Source organism: Schistocerca nitens, chromosome 11, assembly GCF_023898315.1.
Source record: "Schistocerca nitens isolate TAMUIC-IGC-003100 chromosome 11, iqSchNite1.1, whole genome shotgun sequence".
Classification (NCBI taxonomy): domain Eukaryota; kingdom Metazoa; phylum Arthropoda; class Insecta; order Orthoptera; family Acrididae; genus Schistocerca; species Schistocerca nitens.
In genome coordinates, this window is record NC_064624.1 from 200803864 (window position 1) to 200831206 (window position 27343).

Consider the following 27343-nt stretch of genomic DNA (forward strand, 5'->3'; position numbering starts at 1 on the left):
ATTATTTGCTAGTTGGTCACATTTTGTTGGAGAGGTGCACCCTTCCATTTCATTATCACTTCATTTGGTCTCTTTATTTCATTTTACAACATTCTTTGGCAATCCATACCATGAAACTTCCTGGCAGATTAAAACTGTGTGCCGGACCGAGACTCGAACTCGGGACCTTTGCCTTTTGCGGGCAAGTGCTCTACCACTGAGCTACCCAAGCACGACTCACGCCCCGTCCTCACAGCCTTACTTCTGCCAGTACCTCGTCTCCTCCCTTCCAAACTTAACAGAAGCTCTTCTGCGAACCTTGCAAAACTAGCACTCCTGAAAGAAAGGATACTGCGGAGACATGGAAGACTAGATGAAGGGTGGGTTTCGTCAGGTGAGGTGGGAGAAGAGTGAAAAAAAGCAGGACATAGAAAGGGAGAATCAGGTCAGGGCGACTGACAGCTCAGAAAAAGCCAACAGGCGTGAGAGACCAGAATGCAGGAGAGATGCAGAAGGTGCACCAGGACAGGAATGTGACACGGGCACTGGAGCTGACGAGTTTGTGCAACACGTATCTCTGTGGTTGTAAATTGGGAGTGATTGATAGAACAGACAAAGGGGGACTGTTGTGAAGAGTGTGTGGGTGCATGGGGTTATAGGAGATTGAGACCAGGAGAAGCACAGGAATGAAGATACGTTGCAAGGATACTTCCACGTGTATCGTTCAGAAAAGATGGTGCTCCGGGGGAGGGGGGAGATCCATCTGGCACAGGATGTGAAGCATCCATTGAAATCGAGCATGTTACGGTCATTAGCATGTTCCAACACTGTACGGTCAACTCTGCCTAGGCCACAGTCTGGCGGTGGCCATTCACTCGAGTGGACAGTTGGCCGGTGGTTGTGTAAAATTCTGTGCTGAAATTGCAGCAGATCTGGTATATGACCTGGCAGCTTCCAAAGGTGAGAGAGCCTCTCATGGGCTCGGATAAGCCTGTGATGGGATAGGAGAAGGTTCTGATGGGTGGACTAATCAGACAGGTATCGCACACGGGTCTTCCACAGGGATATAATCCGTGTGGTAAGGAGTTGGAAATGGGTGTGGCATAGGGACAGACCAGGATTTCGTGTAGGTCGGGAGTGTCAGGAAGGACTGCGAGGCAATGTCGCTCGTATCTTTGCCCCTCATATCCGGGCTCGGTGATAGATAGCAGAAGTCCTCGCAAAGCACACGGTTCAGTTGCTCCAGTCTGTGATGATACTGGGTGATTAGGAGGACTGTTCATTTGAGCTGATTGGGAGTGCTGTGACATATAGAGGTGTGTCAGGATACGGCACTGAAAATGCGTCCGAGGAGTAGGTTTGGGAGAAAGTGCCTGTCTGTGAAGGTATCGTCAAAGAACCCGAACCAGACACTGGGTCTGGGAGACTAGAAGGGTTTCCTCTGTGTGGCCCACAAATTAATACAAAAGACGAAGCTTTAGCAGGTTATCTGGTATCTTAATTACTTATCGAAGGCACGAATATAGTGTGTTTCATAAAAATTTGTGTCAGGCTGGGACTCAAAAACCAATTTCCTGGCTTTCACCATCAGTTGCCTGAAGTATTATGCTATTTGAACACAGCATCAGACCTGATGAAAACTTTAACTGCCACCGATTTTAAATCTCACCGTATCCGCCCAGTAGTCAAATCCTCCACAGACTGAGCAGGTCGTGTGGGCAGCTGCCCCGCCGTAGGGACGTGCATAAATAGCCGTCATCAGCACTGAGATATTTTCCCGGTGTGGCCCGGGCCGTCTACCACCGAGTTACACATTGCCTCCACAGCGTCTGGGGGCACCGACCTCACCGACAGGCAGCACGCCTGTCGCAGTAGAGGGCGCTGTCGGCAGGCCAATATTTTCCTACACCACGCCCGCACAGCACCGTGCTGATATCCGTCTGCGCCGGCTGTTAAGGCCACCCCTAGACTGTACCTCACGCCTCAAGTCGGCAGTACCGACAGTTCTGTCCAGCCGCATCGGCAGTTCGGTCCCGGTGCTAAACTCGGCAGTACCTGCAATTTCATCTCAGTGGTCCACACCGGAAGACCCAGCCCAGGTCCCAGTTGTCCTCACCAGCAATACACCAGCCGTCATATGCCAAGCACCGGCCCAGTAACATCTCAGGTCTTCGAGCCGCTGCTTACTACACCTCTGGGGGTCGTTTTGGGACGTCGACGACAACATCGGAGGGGAGACATTTCTGTCGTATGTAGTTGTGTGGATATTTATCCGAGGGCATTATAAGTGAGCTTCATTTTGTTAACAGACAGCTATATCTTAAAAATGTCTTCGATCACTCCTCATTATAAGGATGCTCCAAAATAGGAACACCGGACTAGCACATACAATGCAGGACTCCGAGTTACTCTACTGTGTCGGAAATACAGAGTGTTTCAAAATGAATGTCCCAATTTCAAAATCACACATTTATTAATTAAAACATACTTCATATCTGGGATAAATTGCAAAATACTCAAAATCTTAAATATGCTAGCTTTGCCATTACTAGTGCTCTGCGTGTCTACAGAAGCAGCAGCAGCTCAAACAACATCTAGACAATAGCTACGTTTGTCATATATTTTACGGAAAGTATCTGCTTTTACGGAAGTTATAGTGGCTGTTACTCTTTTCTTCAAGAGGTAAAGGAGAGATGAACAAACATTTCTTCAAATAACCTCACAAAAAAGAAGAAGGTATCGTACAGTGTGGGTCACACCTGGCGATCTTTGATGCCGAGAAAGCCGGGCAGCATCTCAAAGGTCCCGTGCGCCCTATGCAGCATTGGGGCAGCGTTTCATTGAGAAAATGACATACAATGTTGTGCCGGAGTAGTGGAGTTCTGTCCTGCTGGAAAATGATGTCTTCAGATTCCTCCTGAAGTTGAGGGAAAAGCCACTTCTGCAACAATTGGAGACAGCTCATTCCAGTCACTGTGTTTTGCTTCGACAGGAAGGTGACCGTACTATTTTCCGTGAGAAATGGCACAAAAATGTTCACTTCAGGAGAGTCTCTTTCACGGTCAATAATATGCGCACGTCATGTCGGTTTACTTTACCACTAACATGAAATGTTGTTTCATCACTGAAAATTAACTGTGGTAAAAATGTATTGTCTTCCAAGTCCTCTATCAAAGCATTGCTGAAGTCAACCCATTTCCCTTTAACACCAACCCAAAGAGCTCGCGTTAATTTTAGTCCGTACGGTTTATAGACCGAACGGCATCTTGACCCTCGCCAGACTGTCGTACGGGGCACTGCCAGTTCTCTTCTCGCGTGGAGAGTAGACTTTTGTGGACTCTGCTCAAACGTTTGCCGAACTCTTTCCACCGTGTCATCAGAAGTGTGAGGCCGACCTGGACTCTTACGTTTGCACAAGCGTACTGTCTCTTCGAGTCGATGATACTGACGACGAATGTTTTTGGACGCAGGCGGACGAATGCCAAAATACCGACAAAAAGCACGAGGGACAGAAATCACTAACTTCCTCTTTGCAAACTGCAGAACACAAAATGCCTTCTGTGGAACAGACACCATCTTACTTCTGACTGACTGCAAACAGAGAAGACACACTGAGTGACATATAACAGTGATTTTTTGAAACTTTAGGCCACAACCGTTCAAGCAATACACATTTCCTTTCTTGCACGTCCCTTTTTAGTAGTTATTACCATTCAAAGTAAGGTCATTCTTTTTGAAACACCCAGTATATAAAATTAATTAAGTTCACTGATAGTGAATGAAGCTAACGGTGATGTAATCGACGAAGATACGAGTACATTAAATCTAACCGACATAACATTCAGAAACCACTGACAGTGTAAGCTCGAGAGTCAGCTCTGGCGGCGTGCTCAGATAACCTGATGTTTACAGCAACCACTTGTGTAAAGCAGAAAAATCCCGGTTTGACACAAATCTTCACGAGTCGCAACACTTTTATTACACTGGAGTTGCGCATTGTTAGTCATTCCTCACTGGTATCACTTCATACTTTTGTAACTTGATAGATTTTTCCCCTTACTACCTACACTCATTTCATATCAGTACAACTGTTATCATGAATGTCTGCTGATGATGGACATGACAAAGAAATACTATGTTTCAGCGTAAGACTGTTTAGCTCATACAAAAACAGTGTGCAGATTTATGTCCAACACATTGAAAAATTGTGTTTTCCTATTCACTGAAAGAATAATACCTCCTGCGTACTCATCTCTGTTGTAGAATTTTAGGACATGTTTTTTGCTCGCGTATCATGTCGTTTCTGGAAACCCAGAATCTACTCTGTAGGAATCAACATGGATTCCAGAAACAGCGATCGTGTGAGACCCAACTCTATTTATTTGTTCATGAGACCCAGAAAATATTACATACGGACTCTCAAGTAGATGCCATTTTCCTCGACTTCCGGAAGGCGTTCGATACAGTTCCGTACTGTCGCCTGATAAAGTAAGAGCCTACAGAATATCAGACCAGCTGTGTGGCTGGATTGAAGAGTTTTTAGCAAACAGAACACAGCATCTTGTTCTCAATGGAGATCCGTCTACAGACGTTACTGTAACCTCTGGTGTGCCACAGGGGAGTGTTATGGGACCATTGCTTTTCACAATATATACAAATGACCTAGTAGATAGTGTCGGAAGTTCCATGCGGCTTTTTGAGGATGATGCTGTAGTATACAGAGAAGTTGTAGCATTAGAAAATTGCAGCAAAATGCAGGAAGACTGCAGCGGATAGGCACTTGGTGCAGGGAGTGGCAACTGACCCTTAACATAGACAAATGTAATGTATTGCGAATACATAAAATGAAGGATCCTTTATTGTATGATTATATGATAGCAGAACAAACACTGGTAGCAGTTATTTCTGTAAAATATCTGGGAGTATGCGTGCGGAACGATTTGAAGTGGAATGATCATGTAAAATTAATTGTTGGTAAGGCGGGTGCTAGGTTGAGATTCATTGGAAGATTCCTTAGAAAATGTAGTCCATCAACAAAGGAGGTGGCTTACAAAACACTCGTTCAACCTATACTTGAGTATTGCTCATCAGTGTGGGATCTGTATCAGGTCGGGTTGACGGAGGAGACAGAGGAGATCCAAAGAAGAGCGGCGCGTTTCGTCACAGAGTTATTTGGTAACCGTGATAGCATTACGGAGATGTTTAATAAACTCGAGTGGCAGACTCTGCAAGAGAGGCGCTCTGCATCGCGGTGTAGCTTGCTCGCCAGGTTTCGAGAGGGTGCGTTTCTGGATGAGGTATCGAATATATTGCTTCCTCCTACTTATACCTCCTGAGGAGATCACGAATGTAAAATTAGAGAGATTCGAGCGGGCACGGAGGCTTTCCGGCAGTCGTTCTTCCCGCAAACCGTACACAAGTGGAACAGGAAAGGGAGGTAATGACAGTGGCACGTAAAGTGCCCTCCGCCACACACCGTTGGGTGGCTTGCGGAGTATAAATGTAGATGTAGATGTAGAAATGAAGCCGTAAAGCTATCCACATGCTCTACGACCCTCAGGGGACAGTGCAGCTGTGACTTCCACAGAGGGCACTCGGCCATGACTGCAGAGTAGCACTGCTCACTCCACAACATAACGGATTACTTTCTTCAAGTTCTTCAGAAGTCTATGCCACTGATGCGCGAACAGTAGGGTGAAACCTGAGCCAACATAATCCCACGAAATCTGGACCCTGTGTCTACTTTCAATAACGGCAAGTCGGCTGTACACTGTCGAGTTTGCCTCACTAAATATATACGATAAAACCTCCGAGCCGTGGCGGGGTTGCCGGCGTCACCTTTCGAATTCCTGACACCACTCGGTCGATCTGTCATTTCGTGTCCCTCCGGATCGAGGCCAGTAAGAGCTCCGTTCGAGGTGGTCGACAGGGGACGAGGTGTGTTGTGGCGTGGAGTTGGGGAGTGACAGCAGAGCGCGGTTTCGATTCGCGGCCTCCGGGTCACGGGCCCGGCACGCTTCCACACCGGAACACACCCTGTCCCCCGTCGACAACCTCGAGCGCAGGTCTCGGTGGCTTCACGACAGAGGGACACCACACGACAGATCGAGCTAGTGGTGCCAGGAATTTGACATCCGATGCCAGCAAACCCGCCACAGCTCAACCACGTTTTAACGTCCCTGAATTTTATGTTTTCCCGCTTGTTTGTCGGTACCGACAGGAGTCCTGTTTTCTCAATTCAATCCTTTCCTATCATTAATGATTCCACATTCCAACATTCCCAGCATTTTAAGTTTTTTTTGACGTTACAACAACCTTTAATATCATTTTTATACAGATTACCGCCAAACGTTAGCGTCGAAACAAAGCAGAAAACAAGGACTGTACACAAAGTTATTGATCGCGTAACATAGCGATAATGTGGAAAGAGAGATTTTCATTGACAGCATGTTGCATCACAGCCAAGTATATTACACACTTGCAGTGTTCGGAAGTGTAGGAAAGTATGCCGAGTCACAGCCTTAACGATAATCACGATCGGGGGTAGTAACTCTAATGGCAATCTTCTTTCTCCTAACTGTGTTGTATTATAAGAGCTTTGTTCAAATGTGTGTGAAATCTTATGGGACTTAACTGCTGAGGTCATCAGTCCCTAAGCTTACACACTACTTAACCTAAATTATCCTAAGGACAAACACACACACCCTCGCCCGAGGGAGGACTCGAACCTCCGCCGGGACCAGATGCTCGGTCCACGACTGCAGCGCCTTAGACCGCTCGGCTAATCCCGCGCGGCTATAAGAGCTTTAATTTAATTTCACAGCCATTCATTTTTTTAAATACTACTTTTGAAGATGCCATCTTTAAAATGGACTTTCACAAATCGCCATTACTTCTGCACAAAATATGTTACTCCGTACTAAGCGCGCAGTAATAGCTTGGTACGACCCGATGTCAGATGTAAACATTCCACCTCGAGATGCTCTGTAACGTGACGACATTTTCGAACCTCTTTCTCACCCAGGATATTCCTGAACACAGTGACCTCCTCCTCAACAACGAGCTGTAGGTTTCACGCCTATTCTCTGTTTATGAAGACTGCCAATTTAAGTGTGTTAACCAATATTGTGTTATTAAAGCTAATTGCTGTTAGAAAGAAACAAAAACAGTTAATTATTTCAGATTTTTTAAATCTGGAAAATTTAAACTATTTTAATTTTATACACATCAATAAAAGTTTTGCATCATCCCGGTTCCCAGAACTCGGGAAGATAGACGTTGACTGTGGATATTGTATCACAGACACAGTCCCTTTGACTGTTCAGAGATGTCACTAAACCCACCCAAAGATGTAAACAACCATGGGTGCGCAGCGCCTATTAGACGGAGGGAGTCCGACAGCCGATCAGTTCCAGTCATTCCACCAGGAAGGAGGTACACGGCTCGTCTGTAGTTCAACCGTGCCTAGACGGTCAATACCGCGGTTCGATCGCGTCCGCACTGTTACTTTGTGCCAGGAAGGGCTCTCAACAAGGGAAGTTTCCAGGCGTCTCGGAGTGATCCAGAGCGATGTTGTTCGGACACGGAGGAGATACAGAGAGACAGGAACTGTCGATGACATGCCTCGCTCAGGCCGTCCGAGGGCTACTACTGCAGTGGATGACCGCTACCTACGGATTATGTCTGGGAGGAACCCTGACAGCAACGCCACCATGTTGAATAATGCTTTTCGTGCAGCCACAGGACGTCGTGTTACGACAAACTATGCACAATAAGCTGCACAATGTGCAACTTCACTCCTGACATCCGTGGCGAGGTCCATCTTTGCAACCACGACACCATGCAGCGTGGTATAGATGGGTCTAACAACATGCCGAATGGACCGCTCAGGATTGGCATCACGTTCTCTTCACCGATGAGCGTCGTAAATGCCTTCAACCGGACAATCGTCAGAGATGTGTCTGGGAGCAACCCAGTCAGGCTGAACGCCTTAGACACACTGTCCAGCGAGTGCAGCAAGGTGGAGGTTCCCTGCTGCTTTGAAGTGACATTATGCAGGGCCGACGTACACCGCTAGTGGTAACGGAAGGCGCCATAACAGCTGCACAATATGCGAGTGCCATCGTCCGACCAATAGTGCAGCCGTATCGGCAGCATATTGGCGAGGCATTCGTCTTTGAGGACGAAAATTCGCATCCCTGTCCTGCACATCTCGTGAGTGACTTCCTTCAGGATAACAACACTGCTCGACAAGAGTGGCCAACATGTTCTCCAGACACGAATCCTATCGAACAAGGCTGGGACAGATTGAAAAGGGCTGTTTATGGACGACGTGACCCACCAACCACTGAGGGATCTACACCGAATCGCCGTTGAAGAGTGGGACAATCTGGACCGACAGTGCCTCTACGAACTTGTGGATAGTGTGCCACAACAAATACTGGCATGCATCAATGCAAGAGGACGTGCTACTGGGTATTAGAGGTACCGGTGCATACAGCAATCTGGACCACCACCTCTGAAGGTCTCGCTGTATGGTGGTACAACATGCAATGTGTCATTTTTATTAGCAATAAAAAGGACGGAAATGACGTTTACGGTGATCTCTATTCCAATTTTCTGTACAGGTTCCAGAACACTCTGAACCAAGGTGGGCAAAATTTTTTTTGATGTCTACATCTACATCTACATTTATACTCCGCAAGCCACCCAACGGTGTGTGGCGGAGGGCACTTTACGTGCTACTGTCATTACCTCCCTTTCCTGTTCCAGTCGCGTATGGTTCGCGGGAAGAACGACTGTCTGAAAGCCTCCGTGCGCGCTCGAATCTCTAATTTTACATTCGTGATCTCCTCGGGAGGTATAAGTAGGGGGAAGCAATATATTCGATACCTCATCCAGAAACGCACCCTCTCGAAACCTGGACAGCAACCTACACCGCAATGCAGAGCGCCTCTCTTGCAGAGTCTGCCACTTGAGTTTATTAAACATCTCCGTAACGCTATCACGGTTACCAAATAAACCTGTGACGAAACGCGCCGCTCTTCTTTGGATCTTCTCTGTCTCCTTCGTCAACCCGATCTGGTACGGATCCCACACTGATGAGCAATACTCAAGTATAGGTCGAATGAGTGTTTTGTAAGCCACCTCCTTTGTTGATGAACTACATTTTCTAAGCACTCTCCCAATGAATCTCAACCTGGTACCCGCCTTACCGACAATTAATTTTATATGATCATTCCACTTCAAATCGTTCCGCACGCATACTCCCAGATATTTTACAGAAGTAACTGCTACCAGTGTTTGTTCCGCTATCATATAATCATACAATAAAGGATCCTTCTTTCTATGTATTCGCAATACATTACATTTGTCTATGTTAAGGGACAGTTGCCACTCCCTGCACCAAGTGCCTATCCGCTGCAGATCTTCCTGCATTTCGCTACAATTTTCTAATGCTGCAACTTCTCTGTATACTACAGCATCATCCGCGAAAAGCCGCACGGAACCTCCGACACTATCTACTAGGTCATTTATATATATTGTGAAAAGCAATGGTCCCATAACACTCCCCTGTGGCACGCCAGAGGTTACTTTAACGTCTGTAGACGTCTCTCCATTGATAACAACATGCTGTGTTCTGTTTGCTAAAAACTCTTCGATCCAGCCACACAGCTGGTCTGATATTCTGTAGGCTCTTACTTTCTTTATCAGGCGACAGTGCGGAACTGTATCGAACGCCTTCCGGAAGTCAAGAAAAATAGCATCTACCTGGGAGCCTGTATCTAATATTTTCTTGGTCTCATGAACAAATAACGCGAGTTGGGTCTCACACGATCGCTGTTTCTGGAATCCATGTTGATTCCTACATAGCAGATTCTGGGTTTCCAAAAAGGACATGATACTCGAGCAAAAAACATGTTCTAAAATTCTACAACAGATCGACGTCAGAGATATAGGTCTATAGTTTTGCGCATCTGCTCGACGACCCTTCTTGAAAACTGCGACTACCTGTGCTCTTTTCCAATCATTTGGAACCCTCCGTTCCTCTAGAGACTTGCGGTACACGGCTGTTAGAAGGGGGACAAGTTCTTTCGCGTACTCTGTGTAGAATCGAATTGGTATCCCGTCAGGTCCAGTGGACTTTCCTCTGTTGAGTGATTCCAGTTGCTTTTCTATTCCTTGGACACTTATTTCGATGTCAGCCATTTTTTCTTTTGTGCGAGGATTTAGAGAAGGAACTGCAGTGCGGTCTTCCTCTGTAAAACAGCTTTGGAAAAAGGTGTTTAGTATTTCAGCTTTACGCATGTCATCCTCTGTTTCAATGCCATCATCATCCCGGAGTGTCTGGATATGCTGTTTCGAGCCACTTACTGATTTAACGTAAGACCAGAACTTCCTCGGATTTTCTGTCAAGTCGGTACATAGAATTTTACTTTTGAATTCACTGAACGCTTCTCGCATAGCCCTCCTTACGCTAACTTTGACATCGCTTAGCTTCTGTTTGTCTGAGAGGTTTTGGCTGCGTTTAAACTTGGAGTGAAGCTCTCTTTGCTTTCGCAGTAGTTTCCTAACTTCCTTGTTGTACCGCGGTGGGTTTTTCCCGTCCCTCACAGTTTTACTCGGCACATGCCTGTCTAAAACGCATTTTACGATTGACTTGAACTTTTTCCATAAACACTCAACATTGTCAGTGTCGGAACAGAAATTTTCGTTTTGATCTGTTAGGTAGTCTGAAATCTGCCTTCTATTACTCTTGCTAAACAGATAAACCTTCCTCCCTTTTTTTGTATTCCTATTAACTTCCATATTCAGGGATGCTGCAACGGCCTTATGATCACTGATTCCCTGTTCTGCACTTACAGAGTCGAAAAGTTCGGGTCTGTTTGTTATCAGTAGGTCCAAGATGTTATCTCCACGAGTCGGTTCTCTGTTTAATTGCTCGAGGTAATTTTCGGATAGTGCACTCAGTATAATGTCACTCGATGCTCTGTCCCTACCACCCGTCCTACACATCTGAGTGTCCCAGTCTATATCTGGTAAATTGAAATCTCCACGTAAGACTATAACATGCTGAGGAAATTTATGTGAAATGTATTCCAAATTTTCTCTCAGTTGTTCTGCCACTAACGCTGCTGAGTCGGGAGGTCGGTAAAAGGAGCCAATTATTAACCTAGCTCGGTTGTTGAGTGTAACCTCCACCCATAATAATTCACAGGAACTATCCACTTCTACTTCACTACAGGATAAACTACTATATTGTGGACAATACGAAGAGAATGACAGTACGAGTAATTTATGAATTTTTGCTTGTTGTGTTTCCTATGATTTCCTGTCTTTTAAACTTTTTTGGGACAGTCTGCTGCAAAGTGTGAAAAGGGGTTGTTACTGTATCTGTTGGCTTTCTTTTGAATACTGCTACATCTGGTATACACATCGCAATATGGAAGTCGGCACTGGAGTGTAAATAGTCAATCTCTTCACACTAAGTAGCACGTCACAGAGTAAGGATAGAAGAGTGAAACAAAAGACAGTGCCCTCTAGCAGTTCTGCTTCTTGTCCAGGACACACTGACATTGTGTCAAGACAGGCCATAAACAGTTTAGATTAGAGATTGTAAGGGATCTGTGATCCCACGAGCACAGATATTAGTACCAGACACGCAGGTCGATAGCAGACAGGAGTCGATTGTAGAGCACTGCAGGAGGCAGTGAGACGAGTGTCGAGTGAGCAGCAGTAAGACGGGCAAGAATGATGGTCAAGCTGAATACGGTGGCAATGGCGAATGTCGAGTGAGGAGTAAATTGTACATTGACCGGAATGTGACAAATGAGTGCGTCTCCTTATCGTTGTGGGGTTGACCCTCTTCGGTACCGATTTGCGAGTGATATAAAAGCAAAAGTGACAAGTGCCGAATTACGTATTTCGCGTCAACCGCATCGGCCAGCAACAACCGTGGATTGCAGTGAGTATTGTTGTGAATGTTAACCATCATCATTGCATGTGACGAAGTACCTAAAATCAGCAACCAATAAGAGATATAACCATAATCAAACGTGTAAGGCGAAGGTAGCAAGTGCCTCAGAATTTGTGTGTTAATAGAAAATACATATCAGTTTGTATATTGCAACCTTTGTGGCCTATAACAATATAAAAACTTTCAATCATCAACTATTCCGTCTCAGAACAGCCGCACTCGGTTGAAATACCCTCTAAACTACAGCAGAAAAACCGATGGCCTTTCATCCATTGAGCACATGGTCATCTATTTATAGTAATTAACTGTTTGGCAGCTTCAATAAATCACACAAAACCCAATAGATGGCATAATGGGGGTGTTTCAAGGTGCAGGCTCCACAGCACATTATGGGCATATAGATCCCCCCCCCCTCCTTTCCCCCTACAGCTGATAGGTAGGAGTGGCAGCTGTGTGATGAATTTGGGGAGAGCCTCTTAATGAGCAGACAGGTACAGATAAACATTTGGCTTATGACACACTGGCGTATTACACTCACTGCTAGGATGTTAGCTGTGAAGAGGAGATGAAAGGAAAAGATGGGCAAGCCTCGTCTGTGAACATGGAAACCACTCTTTTAGGCCTCTGCTCTTGTTCTTATGGAGGTGACAGTCACACAGCACATATGTGTAAAATACCTTTACTGTATTTGTGTGAATACTATGGTGTTGGGGGTTGGGGTTGGGTTGTTTGGGGGAGGAGACCAGACACCTAGGTCATCGGTCTCATCGGATTAGGGAAGGAAGTCGGCCGTACCCTTGCAAAGGAACCATCCCGGCAATTGCCTGGAGCGATTTAGGGAAATCACGGAAAACCTAAATCGGGATGGCCAGACGCGGGATTGAACCGTCATCCTCCTGAATGCAAGTCCAGTGTGCTAGCCACTGCGCCACCTAGCTCGGTGTAAATACTATGCTCCAAGCACCATCAGAACGCATTTTCTTCCTCTGTGAAAGTGTATATGCTTTGTGTAGAGCTTTCATTTTAATTTCTCTCCTTTCTTCCATACAATGTGTGGGTTGTCATTTTGAGACTTCCCAGTTTTCTCGGACAGATTTTGATAGCTGTGTCGTCTGTCCTCGTATTATGTGATTTGCCTCTCAGGACTAGTACAGCACGGTAAGAAAGATTTGCAGTGTTTCTTTTCACAGCATTGTTTTACCAGCAGCTTCTTTTTCAAAGGGAACACGCTCTGTCTGTTCTCAACTTGCTTTAAACAGATGAATTCTGTCTACGATAACCATTCGCCTCAAAGTTTTTTCAGTGATCAGGAGAGTAGCAACATAATCACACACTCGGGATCCAAAATGTTATCACCATCTCCTTAATAGCTCTTTAATAATGATAAGTGAAACCAACAGATGTACTGTAATCCAACATCGGTTATCAAAAACGTGCTACCAGTTTCGAGGCCAAAAAGTGTGATCTTCAGGCTCAGAGCGTAATCTGCCATCGTGACAAAGACCGACAGAATCCTCAAATGGAAACAGTACAACTTATTGAGCACGTTACGCCAGCACATGCAACCAATAGAGTCAAGTGTACCAGGGCCAAAATCGGCTGAATTCCGTATCTCTGTAGCAATAACGAGCAGACCAAAGGTCGGACGACAACTGGGAGTTCCAGTTGTCTGCCCGTCGGTGGGCTCGTTATTGCTACAGTGATACGGAATTCAGCCGATTTTGGCGCACCGACGGGCAGACAACTGAAACTCCCAGTTGTCGTCCGACCTTTGGTGGGTTCGTTACTGCTACAAAGATACGGAATTCAGTCGATTTTGGTACCGCTACACTCGACTTCGTCAACTGCATACGATGACATAACACGCCTAATAACTACAGGCTGGAGGTTTATCGGGATCGGGGCTGGCACAGAAATAGTGTGCCAGATATGTTCCATATCGTTCAGGTCAAGCAAATTTGGTGGCCAAGACAACGCGAGTTCACTATCAAGTTCTGCAAATTACTGTAGCACGGTTCTGGCCACGTAACACGGGCAGTTATCCTGTCGAAAGATGCCGTCGTCGTCTGAGAAGACGTCGAGCGTGACAGAATGCAGGTGGCATCGATAATGTTCACAGCTATAATAGTCCACTGCAGTCTAGCACTGCGCCCTCTTAGCCCGTGACTGTGGGTCCGCACACATTTCAACCAGCCGTTCTCTTCAGTAACAGAGTAGCCGGACACTATTATCGACCTGGAGTAATGAAGACCAGGTAACACATTTCCATCGCTCTGTGGTACAATCGCGCACTGTACTCTATCGTCAGATTTGCCGGAGAGCTCCACCTACCTCTGACCTTCACGGTCTGTGACGGGCGTAGACATCCGATACCTCGTTTCCTACTGATTGTTTCACTGTCCTTCAACCATTTTCCGTCCCTGCTCACAACAGTAGTAACATCTCACTGGTGTTGCCACTTCTGTGATGCCGGTTCCGAGGAGCTGGGTCGTAACAATCGGACCTTTATCTTTCCTTCTCATCCTGTGTGGCAAGTTCCACTAACCCGCAGTTCCGAGGGAATTTTCTGAACTCTGCTCCTTTCCCTAAACCGTACCAGTCCTTTTCCTCCACCCCACTTCCTTCCCCTTCAAACCTTCTATCAGAAGCAACAGCCACCGGTTCTAAAAGCTCGCAAACTGTAGTACCTTTTACACGTGTGTTTTCCTGCCGCTGACTGGTAAGTCTATTTTTTTTATCTATCCAGTTACATTACACTGACCTTTATCAAAGTTGCTTATGTACACGATACGCCCCAATGCGAGCCATATCGTCACTAGAATGATTCCCCATTCGTCTCTGCTCTGCTCGCTTACTTTCCTTACCACATTACGTGATCGCAAAACCCTCAGGCTGCATTCAGTCTCTCAGAGATCTGAGATCAAAATGTTCTGGCTCACTGGTGAATTATCTCTGGTCGATACTGAGAGATAACAGCACGTGCACTTGGGGCTAAAAGTTTTTATGGTGGCTCAGGCTTCTGAAGTCTGCATAGGGGAGACCATTTCCAGGAACATCAATTCAGACACTGAGGGAAACAATGACACCAACACTGGTGTTTTCTGAGCAACAAAGAACTATCTCGTGTCACACTGTGGGTCTTCTTTTTCTCTAAATAATTTGGACAGTCTCAAGAGCCAAAGAGTGAGTGAGTGATGTCCACATCAATGGTGATGTTGAACACACAGTTGAATCTTCAAGTGAGGGCAGGTTCGTTGTGAGCACTCTGTTTGCCTCTTCCAAGCTGTTGTGACAGTCCCTTCAGTGTTGATGTCTGTACAATGCTTTAGGTCCTGGATGTACGGCTTCACCCTCTTTCACTCTTCTCACCATTCGTTCCTTTTGTGGCGTTCTTCACATTCATTAATCCCTCCCCAAATCACATTTCTCCGAGTTCTTTAAGGAAATCTTCATATAATCGCGGCAAGAAACAATGGCATTGCTCAAACTGAGTGTGTAATCTTCTATTTCACTGAGAATTCTTTAAGCAGCATTACAGGTTCTGATGATAAATAACTATTACCACAAAAGGAACCCCACTTCTTAAATGTTTAACAGATTGAAGAGTTTCTGCAATATATGAGAGCAGTTTATGTAAAACACTGACACCATCTCGATTGATTCCTCCTCTCTTTTAACAAAGAGAAAGCCATTCTGAGGAAGGGTGGTGAGTTTCGTTACTATCAGACAGTCCGCTTTGAGCAGATGCTCTAGTGGACTATCTCGAGCACAACTTTCTCGACTGGGTGCTCTCACACAATACACGTATTCAATTGGGAATCTTCAGGACTTTAGAAACGAGGATCATCTTGTACTAATGACCTTTCTCAGAGGTTGTTCACAAACCTCAGATTCGTTTCAACAGCCACCTAGCCCATTGCAGGATTGATCTTGCATGTACAAGCCTGTACTATTTTAGTGTTTAAGAGAAAAAAACACATTCCTTGCTAACACAACATTCCACAGCTCCACACGGTCGCCATTGAAGCAAGCCCAAAACTTAAGGTTACTGCGGTTTAGTGACTCCCGACAGTTCACAGCTCCGGAAGACGCAGTCTTCGAAACGTGTAATCTGCTGAGCCTGTCCCATTTAATTAGCATGCTTGTCACTTTCAACTACCCAGGATGCAAGTGTATTATCAGATGCTATGCACACAGTAAACATTATCTCCACAACTACAATTCTACAAGGATTCTAGTAGGAATGTGGAAACTTACCTTATTGTCAGTCACATCTACTTCCAAATCGAAGTCTGGATCTTCTTTAATACAGACACTGCACCCTGAGACTTCTAATGGATCATCAAGAACCTGGAATAATGAAAACATTCTTAACTGAAGCTACAAGCACACATTCCCTTATAGTATTAGACTCGGACTTCAAAGAATAGAAGGAGATATGGAGAAAAAATACAAAGCCTGATTCACTTTTGTAAATGGGAAAATTTTGCATCTTCTATGAGCAGCCAGTTTCTTTGACTAAAACCTTTTTAATGTACTTAAGCCATCCTCAAATGGAATGTGGAAGGCAACTGGGTGTAGTGTAACACTGCTTATTCATGAGAATGACCGACGTTCCACTGAAGATGGCTCATGCTGCTGAAATATGATTCTGTCTTTTATAAACATTTTATGTAGTGTGAAAAATCTACTGTGGGCCCCCGATCTGATTTGCGCAGATGGTGGATACACAGTAACAAAACACACTAGTGGCAAGATGCGAAGTTGTGAGCACGGTAACACTTGCTGGAAATGGTAATTTATTCCTAGACATTGCCCCTTGGAGGTGTCATTAACATCTCAGAGAAGACAGACATACTACAATGTAAATGCTCAAGACAAATGTTGACTGTAAATCTTAATTCTTACACTGAATTCAGTGTGGTCAGGCATACTGAATGATGTATTTGAAGTTATGAGTTATTAGTAATTGGATCTGTCATCACAATTGATGTAAACTGTTGACAGAATGCAGCAGATTATCATTGAAGACATGTTCATCATTCAGTAACTGGAAACAGTGAGACACATTCTTACCCTGGCTGGAGACAAAGCTGAGATGTTTGTGCAGCTGCGATACGGAGAATATGGACCGCGAGCAAAATGAAAAGGCGACCGTATTTGAAGAGGAACAGTAAAAGGTAACTTAGACCCCATCAAACTGACAGATCTGCCACATAGTGTTCCCTACTCGTGGTGTTACTGAAAGTCACCATGCGTGCACACGCAAAAAGGGGAACACTGTACAGGACATGAATTGGAACATGTTGTGTTATTTCACAATGTGACACTTGGTGATTTGAATTATTCACAAGCATAACAAGCCAACAATTTTGTTAACGTACAGTGAAAACTGAATGTCTCGCTAGCATTCATTAATTTCTTTCAGAATTGACTGGTAATACTTCAGCTGCACATCAATGTGTGCTTGTTATATTTCTCATACTTCAAACAATGGAAAACACAGGGTGGAATAATGACAGTATTATGGAAAGGCAAGACTGCTAACCACCATATAGTTTAAATGTTGGGTCACTGGCAGACAGAACACAAAGACTGCTTAACAAGTAAGCTATCAGCCAAAAAGCCTTCTGAATTAGACAACACACACACACACACACACACACACACACACACACACACACACACACACACTATTATTATTATTATTATTATTATATTCGATTATTCCGTTTTGAGAGAGCAGTTGAACTTGAGTAGTCACGACTTCTTCTTTCTTCGCAAATTCTCATCATACATTCACTGTGTTCTCTCTTGCGTTCTTCTGACTATCTTTTTCCCATTCTGTTCTCCGTATGTTCTTGTTTAAGTGTGTGTTTCTGTATGATGTTTCTAAACTGTTCTCTATTGTATATGTTGTCTTGTGCGATCCCCACTTCTCTAATGTCTTCTTCTGCTACAGTGATCCACTTTATCTTGTTTCTGCTCTTGTTTACTATCTCAAAGATTTGTCTTGTGAGCCTGCTTTTATTCATCCTGCTGATATGTCCATAAAATTTTATCCTTCTTTTTCTAATGGTGTCGGTTTTTGTTTCTATGCCTTTGTAAATCTCTGTAGTTGGCCACTTCATCCAAATTCCTCCCCGAAACACTGGTCCATATATTTCCCTCAGAATTTTTCTTTTCTGCTTTTCAATCTCCCTGATCTTAGTATCATGACGAATCACTGTAGTTTCTGCAGCACAAAGTGCTTCTGGTAGGACTACTGTGTTGTAATGCCTTAGTTTCGCATCGACAGAAATAGATTTCTTATTATAGTGATTCCAAGTGAGGTTATATGCTTTTTGTAATCTGGAGATTCTATCTTTATTGGCTATTGAGTTCAGTCCTGACAGTTTTATTATCTCTCCCAAATGTCTGAAGTGGGCAGCTTGTGCCACTTCCCCGTATCGAGTAGTAATGGGAAGATTATTTACAGGTCTGTTGCTGAGGCCAGACTGTGAGCAAATTGCACACGAAGGAGAAGTAATCTGGGTGGTGGGGGTAAGGAGGAGGGCAGGTTGCAGAGGGAGAGGGATAGCAGGATAGGGGAGGGAGTGTAATGTAACGGACTACTGAAACTACCGATACCACTGGCTGGCGAGGTGTGCGGTGCCGTCAATCAACTTTAAGGAGCAAGTGAACTTGAACTACGTAAACATAAAGTGAAATACTAATATTTTGTTACAAAACTGTTAATATGATGACGATAATGAGATATATTGCCACAGAACTATATTATAAACACTTTTCATTTTTCATACTATGTTTTTCATATATGTATACGTGCTACATGTAAAATATCGATATACAACCAAGGTTGGCAGTACTGCACAGTTTGTAAGCTCTGAACAGGAGCCGGTTGTTGGCAGGTGTAGAGACAATGGGCAGTTGGTGTCGAGACATCTCGAAGTACGCACGTTTTGAGAAGGTCAAGGGTAGAGGGAACGAAATGATGTATTGAAAAAAGCTGTTACATTGAAAATAATTGAATATCATCACGATCAGCATTTATAAAATAAAAGTTGGAAGTTTAACTGTGTGTCAGTTCTTACGCAGCAAAATACACACCCTGGACCTCAAATCGATTTAACAAACAGCAGATGGCGAGATTCGTCACCGGACGACGAGCGTGCAAAAACGACCAATAGAGGTAAGAAAGTTATATTACTCTCAATTCGAATTGTGATGATACCTATCTTTGTCCATGTCTTCAACCCTGTACGTACTCTGTCGTTAGAGTGAACAGTCTGATGGGGACTGGTGGTCGACTAGGCACACCGGGGAGACCACACAGGTTTAAAATTATAATTTGTAGCTTAATATACTGCTACTGATAATAATTAATATTTGTCCCCCGGACAAAGAGGTGCATTACAGGGGACAGTAAAGTTCTGATTGTGGGAGCCAAGGTGGGAGAGGGTAGGGCAGCTAGGTGCAGTCGGGAGGTTAGACAGAGGGTGCAGGCATGCGGGGAGGGGGAGGGGGGAGGAAAGAAATAAAAAGATTGTTTGTGCACTGATGGAATAGAAGGCTGTGTAATGCTGGATGGGAACAGGGAAGTGGATATGTGGGTGAAGGACACTTAGTAACAAAGGCTGAGGCCGGCAGAGTTACGGGTATGTAGGATATATTGCAGGGAGAATTCTCATCTGTGCGATTCAGAAAAGCTGGTGTCGGTGGGAAGGATCGGTACGGCACAGACTGTGAAGCGGTCATCGAAATGAAGTATGCCGTTTTGGGCAGCGTGTTTAGCAACAGGGTGGTCCATTCGTTTCTCGGCCACGGTTTGTCGGTGGCGACTCGTGCGGGCAGACAGCTTGTTGTTTGTCGTGCCCACACAGACTGCAGCTCAGTGGTGGCAGCTTAGGTTGTAGATAACACGACTGGTTTCACAGGTAGCCCTGTCTTTGCTGGGATAGGTGATGTTAGTGACTGGAGTGGAGTAGGTGGTGGAGGGGAAGAAGTGTGGGGCAAGTCTCGCACCGAGGTCTATCGCAGGGATACGAATCGTGAGGGAAGGAGTTTGGTACTCCAGTACTTCAAAACCTTTGATCATACACATTCTTTACTTTACTTTACTTTACTTTACTTTACATGCGGCACGGGCCTTATCGACCATACGCCTGCTCTGTTGCCCTCCTGATGCACGTGGCGAATCATTAGCAGCTACTATTTTTCCTGTCATAATTATTAAAACAGAACTTTCAGATCAGTCATTCTAAAGACCGAACTTTGTGATCTACCCCTTACCACTCAAGGGACTCCTTGTCAGTCTTACAGGTATGAGGACAGTGGAGTACCAGTTTGGCAGAGTTCAGTCGAGTGGTTTATGCGGCAGTGGAAGACATTGCACGAGATCAACTGGTTTGTGGTGTAGCACATTCCACTTCCCTGAATGCAAGTACGTGCGGCCGGCCGGGGTGGCCGAGCAGTTCTAGGCGCTACAGTCTGGAACCACGCGACCACTACGGTCGCAAGTTCGATTCCTGCCTAGGGCATGGATGTGTGTGATAAATTAGGTTAGTTACGTTAAATTAGTTCTAAGTTCTAGGGGACTGATGACCTTAGAATTTAATTCCCATAGCAGGCGGGTCGGGGCGGGGAAGTACGTGCGGCTCACTCACCCGTCAGACAACTGCGGAAACCTGCAGCAGACGTGGCCGCCAAGGGACGATGCAACAATAAGCTGTGACGTCACGCACGTCGCATGTCGCACGGCATGCTGGGAAGTCCAACTAACGTGACAGCATGCGCAGGCGCGGTTGGGCTGTTACAATAAGGACATCATAATGGCTGCCCACACACAGCGTCTGGCCGCTTCGCCGGACGAAACCATTCCCCAGTAAAACGAAGGGTAGCCAGGAGATTTTTAATTATCACGTCGAAAAAATACATTACATTACCAATTTTTGTTCCTTTGCTAGTGCATGTCTGCAATGAAGTTACACATTGAAATCCCTGTGCTACAGTGTCTATCTCCATCTACATCTATACGACTACTATGCAATCCACTTCCACACTATTTCTCTACCGATCCACTCTCTAACAGTGCGGGGGGGGGGGGGGGGGGGGGGGGGGGGAGAAACGAACACCTGAATATTTTTGTGCTAGCTCCGATTTCTCTTATTTTGGTATGATGAACATTTCTCCCTACCGTATACAGGCCGGCGTGAATAAAATATTTTCAAATTCGGAGGAGAAAGTTGGAGATTCACATTTCGCGAAATGATCCAGCCAATGTAAACCGCCACCCCGACTTACGTATCGTATTGTGGCACTCTCTCCCCTGTTTTGCAATAGTGCTAAACGAGCTGACCTCCTTCAAACTTTTTAATACTTACTTTACTTTAGATGTGGCAAGGGCCTTATCGACCATACGCCTGCTCTATGAGCCTCTTCCACTTCTGCCTGTCCAATGCACTGTTTGTCCAGTTGCTGTTGCTGTTCATCCTAGTTGTGTCCTCCAGAATGTTATCCCACCATCTGATTCTGTGTCTCCCTCTTCCTCTCGTTCCTCATTCTTGCTATATGGCCTGCCCAATTCAACCTTCTCCTCTGGAGCATTTCGACAATGTTACAGTGCTTGTACAGCACTCTTAATTCTTCATTTCTTCTTATTCTCCCTTCCATGTTATTTTCGTCATATACAGATCCAAAAATTTTCCTTAGTACTTTTCTTTCGAATATTAACAGTTTTTCTTCATTTTTCTTTCTAAATATTAATGATTCACATCCATATAACATCACTGGTATAACGCTCGATTGATATAAGTGGATTTTGAAGTTACTGGTAAGTGATCTTTTTCTTAGAATTTTTCTTGAAATTGAATCCATCTACAGTCAGAGGTGCATCTTTTCTGGTTTTCTTAATTATGGGCAGGTATTCTGTCTTTTCTTCATTAATATGTAATCCTGTTTCCTCAGCAATTTTATAGTAATTTTGCATCATTCTGATTAATTCTCTTTTGGAATTACTTATTAGTGCTACATCATCTGCATACGCAAGTATTGTAATGTTCGGTTTTAGAAAATTCTCTATCGATCTTCTGTAGGACAAGGTTAAATAAAACAGGTGAAATGGCATCCCGTTGTCTCAGTCCAGTGTACACCTTAAAATCTTCAGTTTTTATGTGACAAAGTTTCATCTAGGTGGTGTAGGTGGTGGCAGGAAGAAGTGTGGGACAGGTATTGCACCTATGTCTATCGCAGGGATACGAACTGTGAGGCAAGGAGTTTGATACTCCAGTAATTCAAAACCTTTGATCATACACATTCTTGTTGTTGTTGCTGTTGTTGTTGTGGTGGTGGTCTTCAGTCCTGAGACTGGTTTGATGCAGCTCTCCATGCTACTCTATCCTGTGCAAGCTTCTTCATCTCCCAGTACCTACTGCACTCTACATCCTTCTGAATCTGCTAAGTGTATTTATCTCTTGGTCTCCCTCTACGATTTTTACCCTCCACACTGCCCTCCAGTATTAAACTGGTGATCCCTTTATACCTCAGAACATGTCCACATTCTTACGGAAGGTATTTTCAAATGCATATTGAAATACTTAAGATCTCCACAATGAAATGACGCGTCCTCTGTATCAACTTCTTATACACTTCCCGCAATGGAAAACTATTACTCCACCCAGCCTACTAAATACACAGACTTAAGTTTTTCTGGCTTCACCATGTCAGGATTTAACTACCTAGCAACAGGAAGATAACCGAGTTGGTAGAAGGTAAACCACTCACTGTACTTCCCCCAAACACAAATGTCAACGTTTTTCAAGCAGCAACTTGGCCGAAGTCAAAACGAGCAATGTCTTAAGAAATATAAACTTGACAATTATCCCATCTTTCACAAAGTGACAGTTAACACCTTAGCTTACCTGTTAATATTGTTTGTTTTACAATAAATATAATTAGACTGATAATATTCACAATAGCCACAAGACTCCACCATCTTCATCCAATTGCCATCAATATGGTATACAAGGTGGGGAGTGTCACAGACTGTTGTATTTATGTGCGGTTGCGTATGTCAGGATGTGTAGTTACATTAGAGAAAGAGCAGAAATGTTAAAACAAAAAATGGGTCTGTTGATGTTACATTGTTTTTTTGTGCATAATCACTACAAGGGGAGATTTTAATACTGACATCCCATAATATCTATTATTGTAATATCATCAATGATCAGATAATTTCCACAATACTGATGTCCACTTATTTCACAAGAGACAAGCAAAGAATTACGAGAACTTGGCATACAGCTGTTACGTACCTCTTTCTTAACGATCTGTGGATCACAAATGGAAAGTGGATCATCTTCCATTGGTGGATCATCAGTAAGTGCACCAGTCTGCAACAATCCAATGGGAAAAATTAAACAAAATTAATTGCAATCATTGTAATTCTAAAGGTAATGTACACGGTGATTCCGCAAAACAGTAAAGTGAATAAATAAATAAGTAGTGCTAAGAAAAAATGTTTTTATGCCACTTAATAATAAAAAAATATGCCTTATAATAATATATAAAGTAAATTTATTTGTTGGAGATGACATTTTGTAGGTGAGCTCTATTTTTGTGCAAACATTCCTGTAGTCTCTAAGAGAAAGTGAGCACGACTGAGTATTTTTGCAACTGCTTCTCAGATCTTTGCTTTCAATTCTTTTGTTTTAACACGTGGTCTACAATATGCTTTGTTGTTAAGGTTACTTCACAAGAAGAAATCGCACAATGACGGTTTGTGGGAGCCGGAAAGCCATGGAATTTCACAGTTTCTTGAAATTATCCGGTTGCCACACAATTGGCATACAACAGCCATCGATATATGTGCTTTTTGTAGCTTTGTTTTGTCTCACACAATACAGCCATCTTCACAATTTGTGGAAATGTCCGTAGCTTCTGTGCACCAGAGGTTTAGAACACAGTGATGTACAGATTCCGATGCGACTGTAGTTGAAAAGCTATTCTTGTTCTCAATAATAATAATAATAATAATAATAATAATAGATATGGGAAAGGGAGGCTGGCAAAGCTTATAGGTGACAGTGTAGTAGTGGGTGGTGGGATTACTCATGGAAAAATTCCTGTTGTAGTTGGTGTTCGAGCTGCACCTTTTTTTAGATTGAAGTCAGTTGACACGTATACCTGCTTAAAGGAAGTCCCTCTAACTAAGAAATCACCTTCAGAGGAAATCATGTTTCTAAGTAGAGAAGGAATTAGCATATTCCATCAAAATATAAGAGGTATTAAACATAAAAGTTAATGAACTGCTTATATATGTTGACTCTGAAATTACTGGTATATTGGAGCACCACTTAAATAATTAGACAATTTAGAGGCTTCCTTTACCGGATACAGATTAGCTGGTTGTTTTTCAAGGAGTTCCTTACGGAGTGGGGGAGTGGCCACGTACGTAAAAAACAGTATTCCATTTGAGTCCATAGACGTATCACTGTTCCGCACTGAACAGATATTTGAATGTTGTGCGGGCAGTCGAAGTTAGTGAAACTAAACTTCTAATTGTTATTTAAAGGTCCCCTAACTCTGCCTTCACAGCATTTCTGCTCAAGCTGGAGAGGGCGCTCGATTCACTTTATAGGAAATATCAGAAATTAGTTACATGTGCTGACTTCAATATAAATTTTCTATATGATGGTGCAAGAAAAAGGATGTTGGCAGATCTCCTAAATTCATATGATCTAATGCAGACAGTTTTTTTTTCCAATTAGGGTGTAGGGGAACAGTAGCACAGCCACAAACAATGGCTTTTTTTCCATTCTTCATTACTAGATGGGTATTCTGATAGTAAAAGGGTGAACGGCCTTTCAGACCATGATGCAACCAATTTTAACATAAAAAGGCTTTTGCACTCAAACAAATGTCACATATAATTACAAACTATGTAGCAAAGTTAATCCAAAAGCAATAGAGAGTTTTTTAAACCTTGTCAAGGAACCAGAGTGGCAGGGTGTTTATAGTGCTGATAACATAGATGATAATTATAATAATTTCCTTAACACATTTGTCATGCACCTTGGCACGTAGTGCAGGGTTCTCACGCTAGATGGTGTTAGTAGAGACCTTCGTGAAACAGCTGTGCAGACGGCGTCAGTGTAGAGCTCAACGTGCAAGTGTGGTATTGTGTTTCTCTGACTGTTGGCGGGTTACCTCTGTGAAATCGTCATGGCAACTTTAAAAGAACAAAGAGTGTGTGTGAAATTTTGTTTCCTGCTTAAAAAAACTGCAACGGAGACGCACCAAATGCTTCAGGAAGCTTTCCAGGAGGACGCTATGAGCCGCACACAGGTTTTCGAGTGGTTTGGGCGCTTTAAACGTGGTGAGATGTGTGTCGAAGACCGAGCTCGTTCTGGACGCCCTCCGACATAGCAAAATGAGGAGAACACTGAAAAGGCGCGCCAAAAGATCAACGAGGATCGTCACCGAACGATCGACCAAATTTCAGCAGAGACAGGAATCAGTTGGAGCTCGTGCCAGTGGATTCTGAGTGAGGATTTGCACACGAGACGTGTAGCTGCTAAATTTGTGCCGCGCCTTCTCACACAGGAGCAAAAAACCATCCGCATGAATGTGTGTGTCTGGACTTGAAAACAGAGATTGCACGTGATCCAAACTTCTTGAACAAAGTCATTACAGTGGATGAGAGTTGGTGTTACATACATGACCCAGAAACCGAGCAAGCGTCAAGCCAGTGGAGGACTCCCGACTCTCCCAGACCAAAAAAAGCAAGGCGAGTGAGGTCCAATGTGAAGACAACGATCATTGTCTCTTTTGATGTTCGTGGATTTGTGCATCGGGAATTCGTACCCCCTGGCCAGACTGTTAACCAGCACTTTTACTCGGATGTTTTGAGGCATCTGCGAGAGGATGTGAGGAGGAAACACCCGGAACTTTGGTGATCAGGTGACTGGTTTCTGCATCACGACAACACTCCAGCACACACGGCCTTACGAGTGACCCACTATTTGGCATCTCAGAGGTGGTCTGTCGCTCCCCACGCTCCGTATTCGCCGGACCTAGCCCCATGCGACTTTTTCCTATTTCCACGAAAAAAAAAAAAAAAAAAAAAAAAAAAAAAAACTAAAAGGGGAGCGTTATGACGATGTGGAGACGGTAAAAACAGCTTCGCAAAGGGCACTGGACAATATCAAACTTGAAGAGTTCCAAACATGCTTCCAACAGTGGGAAAAGAGACTTGACAAGTGCATCGCATGTAAAGGAGAGTATTTTGAAGGTGACTGAAGTAATTTTGTGAAAAAGGTTCATCAATAAATTTTTTATGACAACGATCAGGTTTCTTTTGGGTCCCCCCTGATATTACTGATAAATCAGGTATATGTATGGCATTTAACAATCATTTTCTGAGCGTTGCTGGTGAAATAAATAAAAATTTAGATTCTACAGGGAATCATATAACTGTCTTAGCAAACACTTTTCCGAGATTAATGTCCGAAATACTCCTCTGTGATACAGACAAGGGGGAAATCAAGTCAATAATTAAATTACTCAAGACTGAGGATTCATGGATATGATGGAATGCCTAGCAGAATATTAAAGTACTGTGCTGCACATGTTAGCCCTGTATTTAGCGATATTTGTAATTTTCCCTTTAGTAATGGAATGATTGAAGTACTCAGTAGTAAAGCCGCTTTATAAAAACATAAAAAGGAATAAGGCAGACAATTTTAGACCTATTTCTATGCCGTCACTGTTTGCTGAAGTTATTGAAAAGCTGTGTAATGTAAGGATAACTGATCATTTTATACCACGTAATTTGCTAGCAAATGTACAGTTCAGCTTCAGAAGTTGTTTAACAACTGAAAATGCTATATTCTCTTTTCTCTGTGAGGTAATGGATGGGTTGAACAAAAGGTTTTGTACGCTAGGCATATTTTTGATTTAACTAAGGCATTTGATTGTGTTGATCACAAAATATTGCTCCAGAAGTTCGACCATTACGGAATATAGGGAGTAGCCCACAATTGGTTCACCTCTTACTTTAACAACAGACAGCAAAAGGTCATTATTCGCCGTGTTGAGAATGGCTGTGATGTGGGGTCTGAGTGGGACACGGTCAAATAGGAGGTGCCCCAGGGATCAGTATTGGGGCCACTCCTGTTCCTTATTTATATTAATGATGCCCTCTAGTATTAAGGTCAACTCTAAAATATTTCTGTATGCTGATGACACTAGCTTGGTAGTAAAGGAAGTTGTGTGCAACATTGGCTCGGTTTCAAATAGTGCAGTACTTGACCTAAGTTCATGGCTTGTAGAAAATAAACTAACACTAAATCACAACAAGGCTCAGTTTTTACAGTTTCTAACAGATAA

The 27343-nt window shown here is 43.8% G+C and overlaps 1 protein-coding gene across 2 annotated transcripts in view; it reads right to left on the reverse strand.

The window, feature by feature from the left end:
* The window catches only part of LOC126213308 (uncharacterized), a 229667-nt gene that overhangs the window by 44862 nt on the left and 157462 nt on the right, over window positions 1-27343 (reverse strand). For both annotated transcript variants that reach the window (XM_049940995.1, XM_049940994.1), the window contains exons 9-10: window positions 23269-23346; window positions 16214-16306 (exon numbers count right to left, since the gene is read on the reverse strand). In XM_049940995.1, the coding sequence (XP_049796952.1) occupies window positions 16214-16306; window positions 23269-23346 (171 nt within the window). The remainder of the gene's footprint in view (window positions 1-16213; window positions 16307-23268; window positions 23347-27343) is intronic.